The following is an 18,836-nucleotide window of genomic DNA, read 5'->3' on the forward strand; positions in this document are numbered from 1 at the left end:
GCTCCCTGCCCAGATGGGGCCACCCACCCCTCCACCCTGCTCATCCCTCACTTTTCCTTTCAGGCTCCACTCAGGACCATGAGCACAGGCTTCCCTGGGACCCTCCGAGGGCTGAGAATGGCCATCCAGCCCACTCCCCGGGGCGCCCCTCGGACAGCTGCATCCTTCTAGCACCAGGACGGAGGGGCCATGCCAGGGGAACGGCCCCGAGGAGTGCCAGCCCCCACCATGACAGGAGACCTGCAGCCCTGCCACGTTGCCAGCAGCCTGGGGTGCCCCTCCCAGGCCCCACTGGAGGACCATAGCCCAGCCAGCAGGACTACCAAGGGTGCCAGGGAGGTTGGCCGCCAGGCCCAGGCCATGGAGCTCCCTGAGGCCCAGCCGAGGCAGGCCAGGGATGGGGAGCCCCAGCCCCCACCCCTGAGAGGCCAGGCCCTGAGCAGCACCCCCAGGAAGGGGGGCGGCCCCCAGACCCCACCAGGGAGGAGCCCCTTGCAGGCTTCCTCAAGACTGGTGGGCAAGGCAGCCGGCAGCCCCCCAAAGCACTATAGTCTGAGCATCACCAGCTCGAGAGCTAAGGCCACCCTGGAACAGATGCCTGAGAACCCACCACTGGAGGCTGCCCAGCCCCCAGAGGTGGAGGCCCCCCAGGGCCCTGGGACGGGAGCTCCCCTCAGGCCAGGCCTCCCAAGGACCACGGCCCAGCCCACTGCTGAAGAGCTCGGCTTCCACAGTAGTCTTCAGGAGACACCCTCCAGCTTTACCTCCACCAACTATACCTCACCAAGCGCCACCCCCAGGCCCCCAGCCACAGGGCCCCCCCAGAGCAGGGGCGCCAGCCCAATCCATCCCAGCCCCTATCCTGAATTGCAGGCCAGTGGGGCTGACTCCTGGCCTCCCGCTGCTGAGAATAGCTTCCGAGGTGCTAATTTCGGGGCTCCCCCTGCCGAGTCGGAGCCCATTCCCACAGGCAGCAGGCCCGGCAGCAGCCCCACGGGGGCTTCCTTCCAGTTCCCCTTCCCAGCCCTGCACGGGGCTGGTGCTAACCCCTTCCCTGCGAACGTGGCCAGCCACACATTCACCGACGGGCCTCTGGTGTTTGCCTTCCACCAGCCCCAGGGAGCGTGGCTGGAAGAGACCGTGGGAGCCGGCCCAGCCTACCCGCTGCCCACCCCGTCTGCACCCTCACCCCTCCCCTGCTACCAGGGCCAGCCAGGTGGCCTCAGCCCCCACAGCAACCTCAGCGGTGCCCTGTCTCCGCCTGTAGCTGCTCACTCGGCCCCGAGACCCTTTGACGGTTTGCACAAGAGCCTTACCAAAATCCTTCCCGAAAGACCATGTTCAGCCCAGGATGGGCTGGGAAGCCCAAGGGAGCCCCCTGGCTCCCTGCCCCAGAGGCACTTTTCAGGGCAGGCATACAGAGCCAGCCGGGTGGACACCAGCCCAGGGCCTCTGGACACTGAGCTGGTCACCCCAGGGCCACCACCCCCCAGGCTGCCCCAGCTGTGGGACCCCACAGCAGCCCCTTACCCCACAGCTGCCAAGGGCCCCCTGGCTGCCACCAGGAGTGCATTCTTCAATGGCCAGCCCAGCCCAGGCCAGCGGCTCTGCCTCCCCCAGAGTGCACCCTTGCCATGGCCCCAGGTGCTCCCGACTGCTGGGCCAAGCCCCCACAGAATGGAGATGCCGAGCCGGCTACCTGTCCCTGTGGGGGCCCCTGAGTGGCAGGAGGACAGCCACAGAGCTCTGAGCAGTGCTGGGAAGACACCGGGACCCGAGGAGAAGCTGGCAGCCGTGAGAAGTGGCCGGGACACCTCCCCAGCACTGTTCACCTACAGTGGGCTTACAGACCCCGGAGCCCAGCCCCTGTTCTTCAGCATGGCCCAGGCCCAGGTTCCACCTCACGGCACACCCAGGGTGGTGGGAGCATCCCCCAGCGAGTCCCCACTGCCATCACCAGCCACCAACACGGCCAGCAGCACCTGCTCTTCACTGTCACCGATGTCCAACAGCCCAGCCAACCCCAGCTCAGAGGAGAGCCAGCTCCCTGGCCCACGCGGGCCCTCGGCCTTCTTCCACCCACCCACTCACCCCCAGGAGACGGGCAGCCCCTTCCCATCCCCCGAGCCCCCCCACTCCCTCCCCACCCACTACCAGCCAGAGCCGGCCAAGGCCTTCCCTCTCCCTGCAGATGGGCTGGGAGCTGAGGGTACCTTCCAGTGCCTGGAGGAGACCCCATTCCCCCACGAGGGCCCCGAGGTGGGCCGGGGAGGGCTGCAGGGTTTCCCCCGCGTGCCGCCGCTGTGCCCCGCACACCACTTCTCCCTCAGTAGCGCCAGCCTGGACCAGCTGGACGTGCTGCTGACGTGCAGACAGTGTGACCGCAACTACAGCAGCCTGGCGGCCTTCCTGGCACACCGGCAGTTCTGCGGAGTGCTCCTGGCCAGGGCCAAGGATGGCCACCCGCGTTCCCCGGGTCCTGCTGGGCTCTCCTCGCCCACCACGGCCCCCAGAGTCCCTGCCGACGCACATCCCAGCATGCTCAGCCACTCGAAGGCCTTCCTGCCAGCTGAGGATGTCCAGGCCGAAGGCAAAGATGACCCCCTGAGAACAGGCTTCTTACCCAGCCTGGCCGCCACCCCGTTCCCACTTCCTGCCTCGGACCTGGACATGGAGGATGATGCCAAGCTGGACAGCCTCATCACCGAGGCGCTCAACGGCATGGAGTACCAGTCAGACAACCCCGAGATCGACAGCAGCTTCATCGACGTCTTCGCAGATGAGGAGCCTTCTGGCCTTAGAGGTCCCAGCACTGGGCAGCCCCCTAAGACGAAGGCAGGCGTGACTCCGGAGAACAGAGCTCCACCCCCACTCCCAACGGCCACACCAGACCCTCAAGCTCCCCGCCCTGGGGACAGAGGCTGCCCAGCCCGAGGCAGGCCCAAAACGCGTTCTCTGGGTCTGGCCCCCACAGAGGTGGACGCGCCCAGCCAGGGCAGGCAGCAGAGGAGAGGGAAGCAGTTGAAGCTCTTCCAGAAGGATCTGGACACCAGTACAGCAGAGGGGCTGGGTGTGGGCGGCAGAACTGCCCTGAGGCCCAGGAGGAGGAAGGGCAGTCATGGGCAGCGGCCCCCACCCTGTCCCCGCGACCTGAGAACTCAGGACCCCGAGAGCCATGCAGACCCCACCCCCCAGGTCCGGAGAGCCGCCACCCTCCCTGAGGAGACCAGGAGCTCCCCACGCCTCCGACTGCCCCCCAGGAAGGACTCCAGGAGGAGGAAGGCTGGGGATGGCGCCTGGGGCAAGGAGCTCATCCTGAAGATCGTGCAGCAGAAGAACAAGCACTACCAGCGGCTGGGACGGCAGGTGGGCAGGCGGGGGTCCCTGGTGGCCCAGAGGCTCCAGCCCCGTGCTGAGGACCACAGGCTCCAGGAGTACAACTATGCCTCCGAGTCCGAGGAGGACCAGCCTCCTCCGCAGCAGGGTCCTGGCTTCAGAGGCCGGAGGTGCCGAGGGGCGAAGAGGAAGGAAGTGGACTTGACCCAGGGTCCCAGAGAGGATGGAGAGCGACAGAAACACGGGAAGGCAGTGAGGCAGGGAGCCGGCGGGGACAGAGCCCCCCACAACCCCGAGGAACCAGGCAGGCCGTGTCGGGACCCCAACAGGAGCTCCGAGGCCGACGGACCACTGCCAAACCTGGAGGCCGGAGTGGCTGCCAGGGAGACAGCCAAGTGTGCTGATGGCCCCTCACTGGCCCCCAAGGATCCCCTGCAGGTCCCCACCAACACCCAGACCCCCAAGGAAAACCGCCCACCACTGGACTTCCCCCAGGAAGCCAAGGAGCCTGAAATTGTCAAAGGGTCACCCGTGGACACCACAGAACTTACAGAGGTTTTGAGTTCTTCTCCAGCCAGCTGTGCAGAAGGAAGCCCCAGCCTCCTGATTCCAGAGCAGCCGCAGCCCAGCAGACAGGACACGGGCAGCCCCAAGCTATCGGGAAGCCTCGCCAACATGGTGCCCCACACCACCCTGGCGCCCCTCAGGGGTGCACCAGCGCCAGGCATGGGCGGCCTGCTGGATGGCCCTGGGTGCACAAAGGCCCCCATCTCCCACAACAGAGAGGAACCCCCTGCCCGCCATCCTGCAGAATTTCTGGCACCCATGGCTAACCCCTTGAGTACTGCCTGCCCCAAACCCGGCATCCTGTCTTCAAAGGTCTCCGGTTTTGGCTGTGACCCTGCTGGTTTTAATGGAGACCCCATGGGGGTTCCAGTTGCCAAAAAGGGGCCTCAGTCCTATGGCAGCCCCCACAGTGAGTTGTTCCTTGGACCTAAAGACCTGGCTGGCTGTTTCCTGGAAGACCTGCACCCCAAGCCCTCAGCCATGGACGCCCCACCGGCCAGCAACTCCTGCCTTTGCCAGGATGGCAAGGATGCTGGCTCCCTCGAGCCACTGCTGCCTAAGAGCCTCCCCGGCACGGCCGAAACAGATGCAGGCAGAGCCACATCGCCACTGACCTTGGAGTCCACATCCCTTTTTCCAGGACTGCCACTGGACAGATTCAACCCACCCCTCTACGGCAGCCTGTCTGCAGACAGGGGCCCCCAGGTGCCGTTCACATGTGCTGACCCTCCCCAGAAGCAGCCCCCATCAGACCCACCGTTCCCCTCTTTTTTGCTGCTTGAAGAAGTACCCCCTATGCTGCCCAACCATTTTCCTGATCCCTCAGGGGGAAAGGTGCTCAGTAAGACGTGTCCCCCTGAACAGACAGCAGCCCCCGGCACCTCAGCTTTGCCTGGGAAAGGTAGTGGATGTAGTGCTGCTCTTATGAGCCACCTGTCTGAGGACGAACTGGAGATCCAGAAATTGGTCACCGAATTAGAAAGTCAACTGCAAAGGAGCAAAGACACACCTGGGGCCCCAAGAGAGCTCGGAGAAGCTGAGTCTGGGGGCAGGGTGGAGCCAGGCACAGGCACAGAGGCTGCCCACCTGCTGCCCACCTGCCAGACCACCATGCCCCACAAGGACACACTCTCGGCAGCTGACCTCATGGTCACTGGGGAATCCGCTGCACCTCGGGAGGGTGCAGGACCAGCTGTGGCCACCATGGAAGGGGTTCAGCAAAAGCCCACGACGACATGGCCCTGCCCAGCTTCCTTCCACCCAGGAGAAACAGCCCCTCTCCCCTGCGCCCAAGAAGACCTGGATTCTGGGTCTCCTTTCAGCCCCACGGGAGCCAGCTTCCATTTTCAGCTGGTGCAGAAAGCCAGAGTCTCCAAGACTGGACTCCACCAGGCAGAAGGAGACAACAGGGCCCCCCAACAAGTCTGCTTGCCTGAAGGGGACAGTGGGTCCCCCCAAGATGTCTGCTTGCCTGGAGGGGACAGTGGGTCCCCCCAAGATGTCTCCTTGCCTGGAGGGGACAGCAGGGCCCCCCAAGATGTCTGCTTGCCTGAAGGGGACAGCAGGGCCCCTGAAGATGTCTGCTTGCCTGGAGGGGACAGCGGGGCCCCCCAAGATGTCTGCTTGCCTGAAGGGGACAGCAGGGCCCCTGAAGATGTCTGCTTGCCTGGAGGGGACAGCGGGGCCCCCCAAGATGTCTGCTTGCCTGAAGGGGACAGCAGGGCCCCTGAAGATGTCTGCTTGCCAGAGCCCCGCAAGCAGCCAGGGCCACCACTGGATGCCAGGAGTTTAGCAAAGTACAGCCCTGACCAGGAGCTTTCATTTCCTAAAAATAAGGAGGTCAGCAGCTCACAAGAAAGTGAAGATGCCCTTCGGCCACTTCCCTGTGAACAGAGAGGACGGCTTTTCCCAGGACCCAGCACCGCAGACGGGCCCTGCCCAGAGGCCCCCGCTCTGGAAGCCTTCTGCAGCCCTGCACTCCATCTGGCCCCTGACTTGGCATTTCAGGGTGATGGGGCCTCACCACTGGATGCCACCTGGCCTTTTGGTGCCAGTCAGAGCCATGCCGCCCAGGGACATTCTGCAGGCAGAGCAGGTGGGCGCCTCTACCCTGCATCAGGGAGGCCTGGCTTTGAGGGTAATGAGTTTGCACCGGCAGGGGCCTCCTCGATGACCTCCCCCCAGGGCAGGAGGGCTTGGTTTGTCCCTGTGCCAAGTCCCACCTGTGTGTCTGACACACATCTCAGCAGGAGGTCCCAGGACCCAGCCTCAAGCCCCCTACGTCAGCTCTCAATCCTGGGGCCCGGAGCAGCTGAGAGTAAAGATGGCACCCCGGCCTCTCAAGATCCAACACCTGCTGCCCAGAGCCCTCTGAGAGGGAACCCCTCAGATCTGGAAGGGGACACTGTGAAATGGGAGAAGGTGGCCTGTGGCCCCGCCCTGGGCCCTCCAGAGGGTGTGGAGGTGACAACTCTCCCTACAGTGGCCGGACATCAGCTGGGGCTGGAGGCAGATGGACATCGAGGCTCTCTTGGCCAAGCTGAGAAAACCCAGGTCCAAGGCAGAGCCAGCTGGCCTCAGCCAGTGAACGGAGGGAGCCCAGGGGGGGCGGGTAACCTCTCCTCATTCAATACAGCACTGGCCAGGCCTGCCATGGGTGCAGTCCTGCTAGAGAAATGCAAAGGGCTTAGGGCAGCCATGAGCCTTCAGGGCGAGGCCCCGCACCCCCCAAGCCTCCCGCACCCTCCAAGCCTCCCGCCCCCGGATAGGGAGTCCCTGGAGCTAGCCTTGACAGCAGCCCACACCCAAAATGCACCTGAGGGCGGGGCTCTACAGAGGGCATCCAGCCTGGGCCTGAACAAGCCGATGTTCAGCACAGGGGATAGTCCAGCACCCTCCATCGGGGACCTGGCGGCCTGTGTCCCTTCACCCTCTTCTTCAGCCACCCCTACGCCCTGCAGCCTCAGGCCCCTGCCCCACGAAGACCCACCCACCTCTCCCTCCAGTGCCACCGGAGCCCAAGGTGGGCTGAGGGGGCAGCTGCCAACATCTCCATCCTGCAGGGACCCTCCCAGCCCCCAGCACCTGCCAGCCTATTCTCCTACCCAGGCACCTCTGGAAGAGGCAGATGCTATCCCAGCCCACACAGATACTGGGGCTGGGGATCCCCCGGTGGCTCCCCTGCCTTTGACCACAAGCCTGTGTGATCCTAAGGGAGCCCTGGCTCACTGCATCCTCCAGGGGGAGGACAGCCTCCTGGAAGACCCTTCCTCCCGGTGTCCTGGCTCAATCAGTGCCACAGTCTACACTCACGGCAGGGGCAGCCCCGAGGACAGCACTTTAAGAATTCCAGAGGATTCCAGAAAAGAGAAGCTGTGGGAGTCTCCTGGCCGAGCCACCTCTCCTCCCCTGGTGGGGGCTGTCTCCCCCACCATGGCCCTGAGGGCTGCTGACCTGGCCAGCACTCTCACCAAAGATGCGCCACAGGCAGGCAGAGGACCCCCAGGGCTGGAACCCCAAAGCAGGGGGGCCCCATCCCACCCCAATCCTGACAGGATGCCCAGCGGCCTCTCATATTCTCCAAGTAACACTGCCCGCCTCAGCCAAAGGGAAGCCCATGCTGTCACAGCTGTGCCCACTGAGCCTCCCACGCCACCAGGTGCAGGGTTGGACTCCCCCACCTGCCTGGAAGATGAGGCGGGGACCAGCAGCAAGGGGCCAGAGCACCCAGGGACCCCTGAGGCTGGGCATTCTTGTGCTACCAAGGTGCCCAGTGTCACCTGCCCTTCCACAGGACTCTGCTTGGGCATAACCACAGCTCCAAGCAGCGCAGCAAGTGACTTCCAGTCTGACTCCCCCAAAAGCCACAGAAATGCCTCCCACCAGACTTCCCAGGAGGACCCCCTCGGTCCCCAAGACCTCAAACAGGGGCCTCGTGGCTATAAAAAGAAGCCAGTGTCTACAGAGAACAGCCAGGCTGCGCTCGGGCCTGTGACCTGTGAGGTCTGCACAGCCTCCTTCCGCTCCCGGCCGGGCCTGAGCCGGCACAAGGCCAGGAAGCACCGGCCACACCCGGGAGCACCCCCACAGCCGAGCCCAGCGGCCCTGCCTGCTCACCAGCCTCCGGGGCCCCCAACCCAAAAGTGCCAGCCCCCCAGGAAGAAGAGCCGCAAGGCACCTGGGAAGGAGAGACCAAACCACTCGCGGGGGGACTCCAGCCACATCGCCCCGGGCTTGAAGGAGGTTCTCAGGACACCCGGCTCCACGCACAGCCAGCAGCAGCGCCCCCCAAGCCCTGCTGAGCATGGGGTGGATGGGAAGGCTCCAGCCTCCAAGCCAAGACCAGGCCGGGTCGGGGAAGAGGAGCTCCATCCCAAGCAGGCAGAGAGACGAGAAGGCCGGAGGCGGCGCAGAGAGCCCACAGGGGACTCCACCAGCCACTCAGAGGGGAAGTCAAGTCAGAAAGCAGGAAAGCTGAGAGGCAGAAGGCTCTGGGAGGACGGCGCTTCTGCAGTCTCTCCTGAAGTGGTTTCAGATGGGTGCGGCTCCCGACCATCCCTCGCAACAGCCAGCGACGCAGCCCCCGCTAGCCACTGCCTCTCTGTGGAAGGACAGCCTGAGGCTGACAAGGAGCAGCCTCCTCGCTGGACCATGCCTGGGCCTAGGGTGTTGGAGGTTGCTTCGGGGACTGACCTGGAGGCTCTGTGCGCAGGGGAGACTGGGGCCCAGAAGCTACCTGGAGATCAGATGCTTCGTCCAGGGAGGATGGACGGTACAGCTCTCGGGGAACGGCCAGTTGGGCAGAAGGGAGCCTTGGCCAGGGGGCTCCAGAGACCGAGAGAGACCAAAGCATTGGGTGTTTGCAGAGAGGCTGGGAGCACGCCGGCAGAGGACAGCAGCAGGGCCCACAGCGGGTCAGAGGAAGGCTTCTGGGAGGAGCTCGCGAGCCCCTTGGGTCCCCTGGGTTTTCCCGAGACTTCCAGCCCTCCAGTGGACAGCACCACTAGCGGCTGCCTCCAGGGCCTCCCGGAGAACCCAGACACCCAGGGTGGGGTCCAGGGGCCTGAGGGCCCCACTCCTGAAGCCCCCAGCTCCAGTGCCAAGGATCCTCCAAGCTTGTTTGATGATGAGGTCTCCTTCTCCCAGCTCTTCCCTCCCGGCGGCCGCTTGACCCAAAAGAGGAACCCACGCGTCTACGGGAAGCGCTGTGAGAAGCCAGAGCGCCAGCTGCCCACCCAGCCCAGCATGGAGGAGGGCCCCACACTCAGCCCAGCCTGCCTGCCCACGGACCTCAGCGACTCCGGCTCCCTCTGCCTCTGCCATGAGGATCCGTGGGAGGACGAGGACCCCGCAGGTCTGCCCGAGTCCTTCCTCCTGGATGGGTTCCTCAGCAGCAGGTCGCCTGGCATCGACCCCTGGGCCTCCGGCCTCAGCCTGTGGGCCCTGGAGCCTGGTGAGGAAGGCAGTGCAGAGAAGCTGCCCTCCCATTACCCTGAGGACGATCAGCCCGAGGCCATTCCCAAACTGCACATGGTCCCGGCAGCTTGGCGAGGCCTAGAGCTGCCAGCCCCTACGAGTGATGCCTCCTCTTCTCTTGGAGACATGAGCCCTGAGCCCCCCAGCCTGGAGAGAGAACGCTATGATGGTGGGCTGCCCGGGAATGCCCACCTGCTGCCACTCCAGGCCGCGGACTTGGAGACACTGAGCTCCGAGTTTGAGATGCAAGACCTGTGCTTTCTGGGACCCTCTGAAGACCCCGCAGGTCTCCCAACCACCAGCTTCTCAGACTTCGAGGCCACGGCGAGCTCCCCGGGGCCACAGAACGGAAGGACAGAGGCAGCCATGGAGGCGGGGAGGGCCCAAGGCCGAGGGCGGCTGACCAAGGGCAAGCGGGCCTCCTACAAGTGCCGGGTGTGCTTCCAGCGCTTTCGCAGCCTGGGCGAGCTGGACCTGCACAAGCTGACCCACACACCCGCGCCACCGCCCACCTGCTACATGTGCGTGGAGCGCAGGTTCGGCTCGCGGGAGCTGCTCCGAGGGCACCTGCAAGAGAGACACGCGCAGAGCAAGGCGGGGCCCTGGGCCTGTGGCATGTGCCTGAAGGAGGTGGCTGACATCTGGATGTACAATGAGCACCTGCGGGAGCACGCCGCCCGGTTCGCCCGCAAGGGGCAGGCGCGGAGGTCTCTGGGGGACCTGCCCAGAGGCCTGCAGGGCGGCAGCGCCATTGCCCAGCTCCTGAGTGGCATCATGGAACCCACACCCAAACCCCACAGGGACAAGCACTCAGGCGGGAGCCCGGGAGACTCCTCAGGGCCGGAGGGAGAGGCCGGGAAAGAGAGCAGGAGCAAGAGGGCGAAACCCAGCTGGCACAGCGCCCCCAGCCACCCAGACAGGGCCGTGACACCAGACAGCGTCTCTGCCAACACCCTGGCCAACCTGGGCAGCCCTGCAGCCTGCGAGAAGCCCGCTCCGGCCTGCGGCTCGGCCCCTCTCCCAGGTCCCGCCAAGACCACCCCCATCCCGTCGCCAGACTCCTGGGCCGGCGGGGAGCCCCTCCTGCAAGCCGTCCTGGTGCACGAGGCCTGCAAGGACCCCTCGCGGGACTGCCACCACTGCGGGAAGCGCTTCCCCAAGCCCTTCAAGCTGCAGCGCCACCTGGCGGTGCACAGCCCACAGCGCGTCTACCTGTGCCCCCGGTGCCCCCGGGTCTACTCCGAGCTCGGGGAGCTGCTGGTGCACCTGGGCGGGGTGCACAGGCTGCAGGAGCCACTGGAGGTGCAGCACACACCACTCTACGCCTGCGAGCTCTGCGCCACGGTCATGCACATCATCAAGAAGTCCTTCGCCTGCAGCTCCTGCAACTACACCTTTGCCAAGAAGGAGCAGTTTGACCGCCACATGGACAAGCACCCCCGGAGGGAGTGGCAGCCCTTTACATTCCGCGGTGTGCGGAGGCCGGGAGCGCCAGGGCAGAAGTCCCTGGCCCTCGAAGGCACACTGCCCAGCAAACGGCGCAAGCTGGCTGTGCCCGGCAGTGCCCCCGGGCCCGAGGAGGACAGCCCCACCCTGAGCGAGCGGTCCCTCCCTGCCCTGCTCCAGCTCTGCCCGGAGGTGGCTGCCAGCACCACCAAGGGATGGCCCGAGATCCTAGAGAGGCCTGCAGACCCTGGGACCCTCCCGATCAGGGTTTGGGATCGGCCATCTGACCACCAGGAGTGTCCCCCGCCATCTCTGTCTCCCTACCCAGCTGCCTTGGCTGAGGGCAGAGGGGACTGCGAGCCAGACAGAGCCCTAGAGAGGCCAGAGGATGAGGCTTCCGCAGGCAGCCCTGGGACTCTTCTCCAGCAAGCTCTTCCACTGGGGGCATCTGTGCCACGGCCAGGAGCCAGAGACCAAGATGCAGAGGGTAAGAGGGCTCCCCTCCTGTTCTCAGGGAAACGCAGGGCCCCAGCTGCCCGAGGTAGAGGTGCCCCTGACCATTTCCAGCAAGATCCTGCCCTGCTTCCAAAACAGAAGCAGGTGTCCTCAAGCCACATGGCATCTGAAGGGGGGCCTGGAGGCCCCTTCCACAAGGGCAGTGCCACCAAGCCTGGGGGCTGCCAGAGCTCATCAATGGACAGGTGGGCAGCATCCACCCCCAGCAAAGCACCCAAGTTCCCAGTGCATCCAAGGAAGGCGGTGGGGAGCCTGGCACCCGGGGAGCTGGCCTGTGACACAGAGAACGGGACGAAGCCCGACACCCCCAAAGCCAAACCAGGCCCCAGCCCCCAGGGCAGTGGAAGCCCTCGCCCTGGCACCAAGACAGGTGGTGGCAGCCAGCCCCAGCCAGCCAGTGGGCAGCTCCAGAGTGAGACAGCCACTACCCCAGCCAAGCCTAGCTTCCCCAGCCAGAGCCCTGCACCAGACAGGCTCCTGCCTCAAGCCCAGGCCAAGAGCTGCACCAAGGGGCCAAGGGAAGCTGGTGAGCAGGGGCCCCACAGGAGCCCGGGTCCCAAGGAGAAGGGAGAAAGCAGCATGAAGAGGAAGAAGGGCCAGGCCCCAGGGGAAGCCAGGACTGAGAGTGTGGGGAGCTTGGGGAAAGCCCCCTCGGCCCCTGACAAGCCCCTCCGGACCCCTCGGAAGCAGGCAACTCCCAGCCGTGTGCTCCCGGCCAAGCCCAAACTCAACAGCCAGAAGAAACCCAGGCCAGCACCCTCAGAGCAGCGGAAGGCAGAGCCGGGCCACGTGCACAGGAAGGACAGACTGGGCAAGGCCTTCCCCCAGGGGCGACCCCTGCTCAGGCCCCCCAGGAGGGGCAGAGCTGTCCACGGTGCTGAACCTGCAGAGCCACACACCCACCGGACCGCCGAGGCCCAGAGTGACCTCCTTAGCCAGCTCTTCGGGCAGAGACTAACTGGATTCAAAATCCCTTTAAAGAAAGATGCTTCTGAGTAATTTATAGGAGCAAGAGCCTGGGAGCAGAGCTGGGGGCAGCCAGTTCACTCTGTGGCCACTTGACTTCGTGTGCCTTGATGTCAGAGCTGAGGTTGTGACACTTTGAACAGGGCCCTGGGTGGCCCTTTCTTGCTGGAAGGCTGCGGGTGAAAGACGGGGCCACTGCAGCCCCTTTGAGACCACACAGCTGCTTTCTTGGTACCAACTACTTGAAGAGACAGCACCTTATCCCCCCACCCACAGCCTTGTGCCCTGTTGGCAAGGCACCTACACCATAGAAGCCAATATCTGGAGATTTGCACGGCCTCCCATTCCCCATACGAAGCAGGGAAGTAAGTCGAGGCAGCCATGGGATGACGGCAGGTTCCCTCCTAGTTTTGCTGCTGTTGCTGGAGTTCCAAGTGACCTTAGAAACCACGTGGGGGAGGCAGCGCTCACCACTTGGAAGAGCTGCTCCTGAGCCGCCTGGTCCCCCAAGAGCACAACAGGCCTCCTCCCTCTGACCACAGGGTCGTGCTGGCCTCTGTGCTGCCGGAGAAAAGCCCATCTCTAGCACACCTTGACCCCGGGAACCAGGTTTCCATATGGAACCGGGAAGAAACAGCGCCTGTGCCAGCTCCCACAGGTCCTCCCGGTTCCCCGTCAGCCTCCATGGCCGCCTTCTGGAGCCCACCTGCTGTACGGAGCTCTGGGCTCTGCCTCTCTGCAATGTTACTCTGAAGTTTCTGGTGCTATTTTGGTGTTGTAATGTGAATACAGGCTTCCTTGGTTTTTTTTAATGAGGGGATCAGGTGAGGCAGATGGGGTCGGAGAGGCCTCAGCACGGCTGCGTGGAGGGCACGGGCACCCACGTGCCGGCACTGTCTCCCTGCCTCCCTGCCAGGCTGTGAGCCCTAGGTCTGTGTGGCCAGATAGGGGTGCTCAGGGCTGGGGTTGCGGAGGCACTGCCCAGCCAGGGAGGCCTCGGGCGAGGACCTGAGCCAGGCCCAGGATGCATGTGCCCACTCACAGCCAGCCATGTCTGTGAAGGTGGGTAGAAGGGCAGGAGAGCTTCCTTCTCTCCGGAAGTGTCTTGAAGACTCACGGTTTATTTTGCTCTGTTGTTTAGTTTTTATCTTGGGTGCAATGTGTATGTCAAAAGTTTTTATTTTGATATTTGAAAGAGACCAAATCCGGCCCAAATGGCCTCTCTGGAAGGTGCTGTGGGCCATTCACAACGCCTCCTGCCTCCGGAGTGTCGTAAAGCAGGCATGGAGGGGCCCTGAGGTTGTACTGTAAATGTCATAGTGACTTGTCTTTTCAAATATATTCCACTATTTTCGCAGAAAACCTCCCAGCTGTGTGACGTCTGTCCTCCCGCCGGCCCCCACCTCACCTGCACCTCCCTGAGCCTCAGAACATGGCTCCCCGGGTGTCTGTGCCTCTGTCACTCTCAGGCCACTGTGGGCTGAGTGCAGGAGCCAGTGACACAGCCATGGCCATGTCCTGAGAACACCCCTTCAGCAGTGGGGGAATGGGCCAGGCTTTCCAGAAAGGGGCAAGCCCACCCTGCCATCCTCGTTGAGGACCCCCCCACACACGCACATCCCCCAGAAGGAACAGAGGGGAGGCTGAGGAGCCCTCGTGCCCCTCCCCCATGTCAGAAGCATCATGAGGGGCCCAGGGAGCAACAGGGCTGGCCTTATCCACAGAGGAGGCAGGGCTGAGGGAGGGTGAGCATGGGGACCTGGGCTCTGCCACCCTCGGGCCTCCCCACAGGCACCTGTCTGGGGTGAGTTTCCAGCCTTCACGCACCGAGACATGGCCCTCCCAGGCTGGGGAGCCAGGCCCCTTCACCTACACAGAGACACAGCCTTGTCCCCTCCTCCCCAACGCCCTGGTCCGTGCAGGTGTCCACGTGCCCCTGCCTCAGCCTGCTCCCTCCTGTGCCCTTCCAAGCTTCTCCTGAGACTGTCCTCTGGAATGTTCTCGAGCCTGCCACTCACCATCACAGCACCCTCTTGTCTTCCTGGCCGCTGGACTTCCTCAGCTTTCAAATCCCTCTCCAGGTGGGCTCTGGGCCTCCCCTGCCTTCCGCTTGTTGCTGGTGGAACTCACACCACGAGGGCATCTGCAAAGGGGCTCGGTGTGGGGAGGGCAGTGCCTGACGTCAAAGCCAATGTCTCAGGGTGGATGTCAGACACTGTCACGCCAGCTGCAGAGCTAGGGGCATGGGGAGCTCCAGACCCCGGCAGGACCCGGGTGGGATCTTACAACCATTCCCAGCAGGGCAGCGACACTTCTTGCTTGTTAACATGTGAAGATCATGAGACCATCAGCAGTGCTGCCTCAGTCTCCCCCTCTGTTTCCAAAGCTTCTTGGTTCTGGGGTGAGGCCCTCAGGGAGCAGAGCAGCTCCACTGAGGACGACACAGGGAAGGGAAGAGGCAGCAGGAGGGGTGGACCCAGGAGACGCTCCCCACCCAGTCTCAGGCACCAGGGGCCTCCTGTGTCCTAAAGAGCCCCTCAAAGACCCCAGTGTCCAGGGGACAAGTGACCCTCTCCAGTGAGGGTGGGCCAGGTAGACCCTTGACTGGGCAGATGAGGGAGCTGCTCAGAGGAGGCTCCCAGCCTCACCAGCCTCCCTGCCTCACCAGCCTCCCAGCCTCACCAGCCTCCCTGCCTCACCAGCCTCCCAGCCTCACCAGCCTCCCTGCCTCACCAGCCTCCCAGCCTCACCAGCCTCCCTGCCTCACCAGCCTCCCAGCCTCACCAGCCTCCCAGCCTCACCAGCCTCCCTGCCTCACCAGCCTCACCAGCCTCCCAGCCTCACCAGCCTCCCTGCCTCACCAGCCTCCCAGCCTCACCAGCTTCGCTTTCCTCCCCTCTTCCTTGGGAAGCAGAGTTCCTAATGAAGTAACTGGGGTCTGTCCAAGCACACGGTGCCCCTCTTCCTTGGACAGATGACAAATTCACCTGCAGCCTGTGACTGTGGCCCCCGCAACCCCACAGCCTCCCCACCCGCCAGGCCCCTACACAGTTCCCTCTGCCGGGAACACTGTTCCCAAGCCGACACACGGCCCCTTCACTCCTTCCCGCCCCTCCCCTCACGCCAGCCATCCTCTGCCCCGTGGCTCTCTGCTGGGACCCTGGTTTTTGGGTCTTCCCGGCCCTGATGGTGGCAGATGCCACAAGGCAGCCCTGGCCAGGCCTGCCTTCGGGAGGGGCTGTGACAGTTGTCTGGCCATCTGCCCACCGCTTTGCTCACATTGCCCACCCACTGTGCAAGGATCCTGGCCCTGGGAAGCCAGCGGACACAGCCCCCAGGCAGGGTCTTCTGAACAGGTGCTGATTGGCATGAGGACTGCGCCTCGTGGGTGAGCAGGGGGCTCCGTCTCTGATGAGGAGGCGTAGACCGGGGTTGGAGGGAAGGGTGCGGGAAGGGCCTTGTGCACTGGGCTCTGAGTTGGTGTTTCACCGCAGTGGGTCACAGGGCAGCCTGTCTGGCTTTGGTGAGTGAAAGGGTCACGTGTATTTCGTGGGTGGGGACCTCGAGGTCCCACCAGGTCCTCGGTCCGGGACACTGGCTCCTGTTCAACACAGCGTGTCTCAGGCAGGGCCCCAGCCGGCAGCCAGAGCACCCTACTAAGGTCAGTGGCTCTGGGAAAGGCTGGGCACTCGCTCCCACCGGCGTCAGGGGCTGATATTGGAGGGCTGCTGCTCCCAGCCATCTCAGGCCCTGCTAGACTGTCAGGAGGGAGCCGTCCCTGTCCACATACCCCTCCTCCTGTGAGGCCTGAGACCACCCTGTGGCCGGAGACCCACAATGTGGATGCCCCCCGCCTGGCCACCAGGTGGCAGCATTCGCCTGGCCAGGAGACCCGGCCTCCACCTGGGCAGAGTAGCTGCCCACAGCCTCCAGAGGCACCGCACGTGCCGGCCCCACACCCATCTGCCAGCCCCACACCCACCTGACCTGCAAATCACCCACATGCACACCCGGGACCTCCACACACTAAAGGGGGCAGACAGGCAGGAGCCCCAGACTTCACATGTGCACACAGCACAGCCTCACCTATGTGGGCACTCAGACTCGTGCCCACAGGCACACACGCCTGCTCAGCCCCGGGGGCACTCCGGCCCCCGCCAGTCCACTCACACAGCCACAGGAGGGAGTGCTGTGGGGGTCCCTGCAGGCTTCCCTGAAGGACAGGTGTTTGAGCTGGGAGCGGAGGAACACTGGGCGTGAGCTGTGCAGGCCCCAAGGGGACCCCTGCAGAGAGTGGATACTGAGGCCCACCCCAGGCACAGTCAGGGTCACCGTCCGCACCAACCCTCCTGACCCAGGGACCCTGTCTCTCTCACCCAGGATTTTGAGGCCCAGTTTGTCCCAAGGTTCCAGAGATCCTCTGTGGCCAGAATCCGCAATGAGCTGTGTGGAGCAGCAGGGGTGGGTGGGAGGCCATGCACGTGCAGAGCTCCCACAGAGGCGGCGGCATTCCCCAGCAGCCACTGCTAGATCCGGAAGCCTGACCCAAAGCTGCTGGGTAAGTGGGATCAGGAGAGAAGGGGGTGCCGTGGGCCAGACCGAGGACACAGAGTGGGTGGGCAGCTGTGGAGGAAACACAGGCAGCCTTGGAGGAGATGCAGGCAGGGGAGCACGTACCAGGTACCCCTGGGTCTCAGCCTGTGAGGCAAGGAAGCGGAGGATGGGGGGTCCCGGTGGTGAGTGGCAGGCCCAGCTCCATCCCCCACACCCGCTACACAGAGAGGAGGTGTGCAGGGCAGGGTCAGAGGGTTCCATGGGATGGAGGTGCACCCTCCTCAGGGAACAGACACAGGAAGGGTTTCCTGGGAAACTCATTATTTAAAGCAGGCTCTCCTACACGCACCTACACCTTGGAGCACCTGGTTTCCTGAGAAAATGTGTGGGTGGGGCAGTGGGGAGATGGGGATGGAGAGGACCAGCCTGGGGAAGCAGCTGTGTTCTGGTGACTCGGAGGCAGCTGAAGCCAGGATTCCTTGAAGCACCCCCCTGAGGTGATGGGACTTGGAGGCCCTGGAGCCCATGGGGAGCTCAGTCCTGCGTGTCCTCTGTCCCGTGGGCAGCTCAGTCCTGCGTGTCCTCTGTCCCGTGGGCAGCTCAGTCCTGTGTGTCCTCTGTCCCGTGGGCAGCTCAGTCCTGTGTGTCCTCTGTCCCGTGGGCAGCTCAGCCCTGCCGTGTCCTATGTCCTGTGCCACATATTGGCCACAGAGATGCACACTGAGTCCCGGGGGTGTCTGTCTTTCCAGTGCTGGGCCCCAAGGCTGCGGCCCCTTTCTCCAGTGCAGTGTCTGTCTCGTCTCACTGACGAGCCGACATAGCCTTGAGGAGAGGAGGTAGAGCTGGCCCTCCCCAAGCAGGGGGTGAACACACACACCTGGGCCCGAACTGCCCAAGAGAACCCCAGGGCTGCTTCCGAGCCCAAGGAGGGCACAGATGTGTTCTGCCAGCATGAGGAGGTGCCCAGGAGCAGCCGAGCCCTGAGCTGGGGGCCAAGGCCTCAGGATGGTCACGGGCACCCCCCCCCAGCTCAGTTCTTCCAGCCATTAAACAGGCGATGTGGCCACCGAGAGCCTTTCCAGCCCCGGCTCCCAGCAGCTCCCTGTCAGAGCTCCATTCCAGGCGAGGAGCTGCGGTTCCCTGCACCGGCTGGATTTCAAACCCGAGCCTCAGTTTCCCCTGTCTGCAAATTGGGCTCTGTAAGACCTCCCGGGACGGTGGAGAGAAGGAGTGAGACGGCATTTGTGAAACGCTGGCCTCGAGGTGGGCATGGGCGCTGTCATTGTGAGGAGAAGCACAGGCCACAGCTGGCACCTTTCACACTGACCTGGACCCCTGCGGCGAGGCTGGCAGAGTGGAAGTCACACAGTGCTTCCTCCCCTCCAGGGCTGGTGCGGCTGGGGCCGTGTCCCTCTCTGACTCCTTCTCCCACCCTTCTGTCTCAGTCATCTGTGGCTGCGTGGAAAGCCACCCTAGCGCTCAGTGGCCCAGAATGACCATCCTGTCTTTTGCCCACAAATGTACAATTTGGGCAGGGCTGGGCATCCCCGGGGTGCCTCCACCCAACGTGGTGATTGAGTTCCCACATCGAGGGTCCGAGAGACACGGACACTGCCGGCCTCGGGTGGGCCGGGCTGGGAGTTGCCGTGGCGTGGCTTCCTGCACAGCCTGCAGGCCAAGCAGCCTCGGAGCCAGAATCCAAGAAGGGGCCTGGGTCTCCCCACCCGCACAGGGGTGTGTCCCAGATCCTGGGGCCACGTTTTAAAACCATCACAGTTGCTCTCTGGTCACAGATCATATTCCGCCCAGATGCAACGCACTGACCCCTCCAGAAGCCCCTCAAGAGTCTCACCGCATTTCAGCATCAGGCTCAGGCCCGGGGCCCTGCCCTTTAGATTGGCCCAGGCGTGGCTGAGGCCCTGGAGGAATTCCTCCAGTGAAGCATGCCCGTACCTCAGGGGGCAGGGCATGTGGCA

The 18,836-nt window shown here is 64.1% G+C and overlaps 1 protein-coding gene across 1 annotated transcript in view; it reads left to right on the top strand.

The window, feature by feature from the left end:
- Window positions 1–13,657, top strand: part of ZNF469 (zinc finger protein 469) — a 65,947-nt gene extending 52,290 nt beyond the window's left edge. Inside the window, exon 3 of the mRNA XM_035281895.3 lies at window positions 64–13,657. Within this exon, the coding sequence (XP_035137786.3) occupies window positions 190–12,339 (12,150 nt within the window). The 5' untranslated portion in view covers window positions 64–189 and the 3' untranslated portion in view covers window positions 12,340–13,657. The remainder of the gene's footprint in view (window positions 1–63) is intronic.
- The last annotated feature ends 5,179 nt before the right edge of the window (window positions 13,658–18,836 follow it).

The sequence above is a fragment of the Callithrix jacchus genome, chromosome 20 (assembly GCF_049354715.1).
Source record: "Callithrix jacchus isolate 240 chromosome 20, calJac240_pri, whole genome shotgun sequence".
Lineage (NCBI taxonomy): Eukaryota > Metazoa > Chordata > Mammalia > Primates > Cebidae > Callithrix > Callithrix jacchus.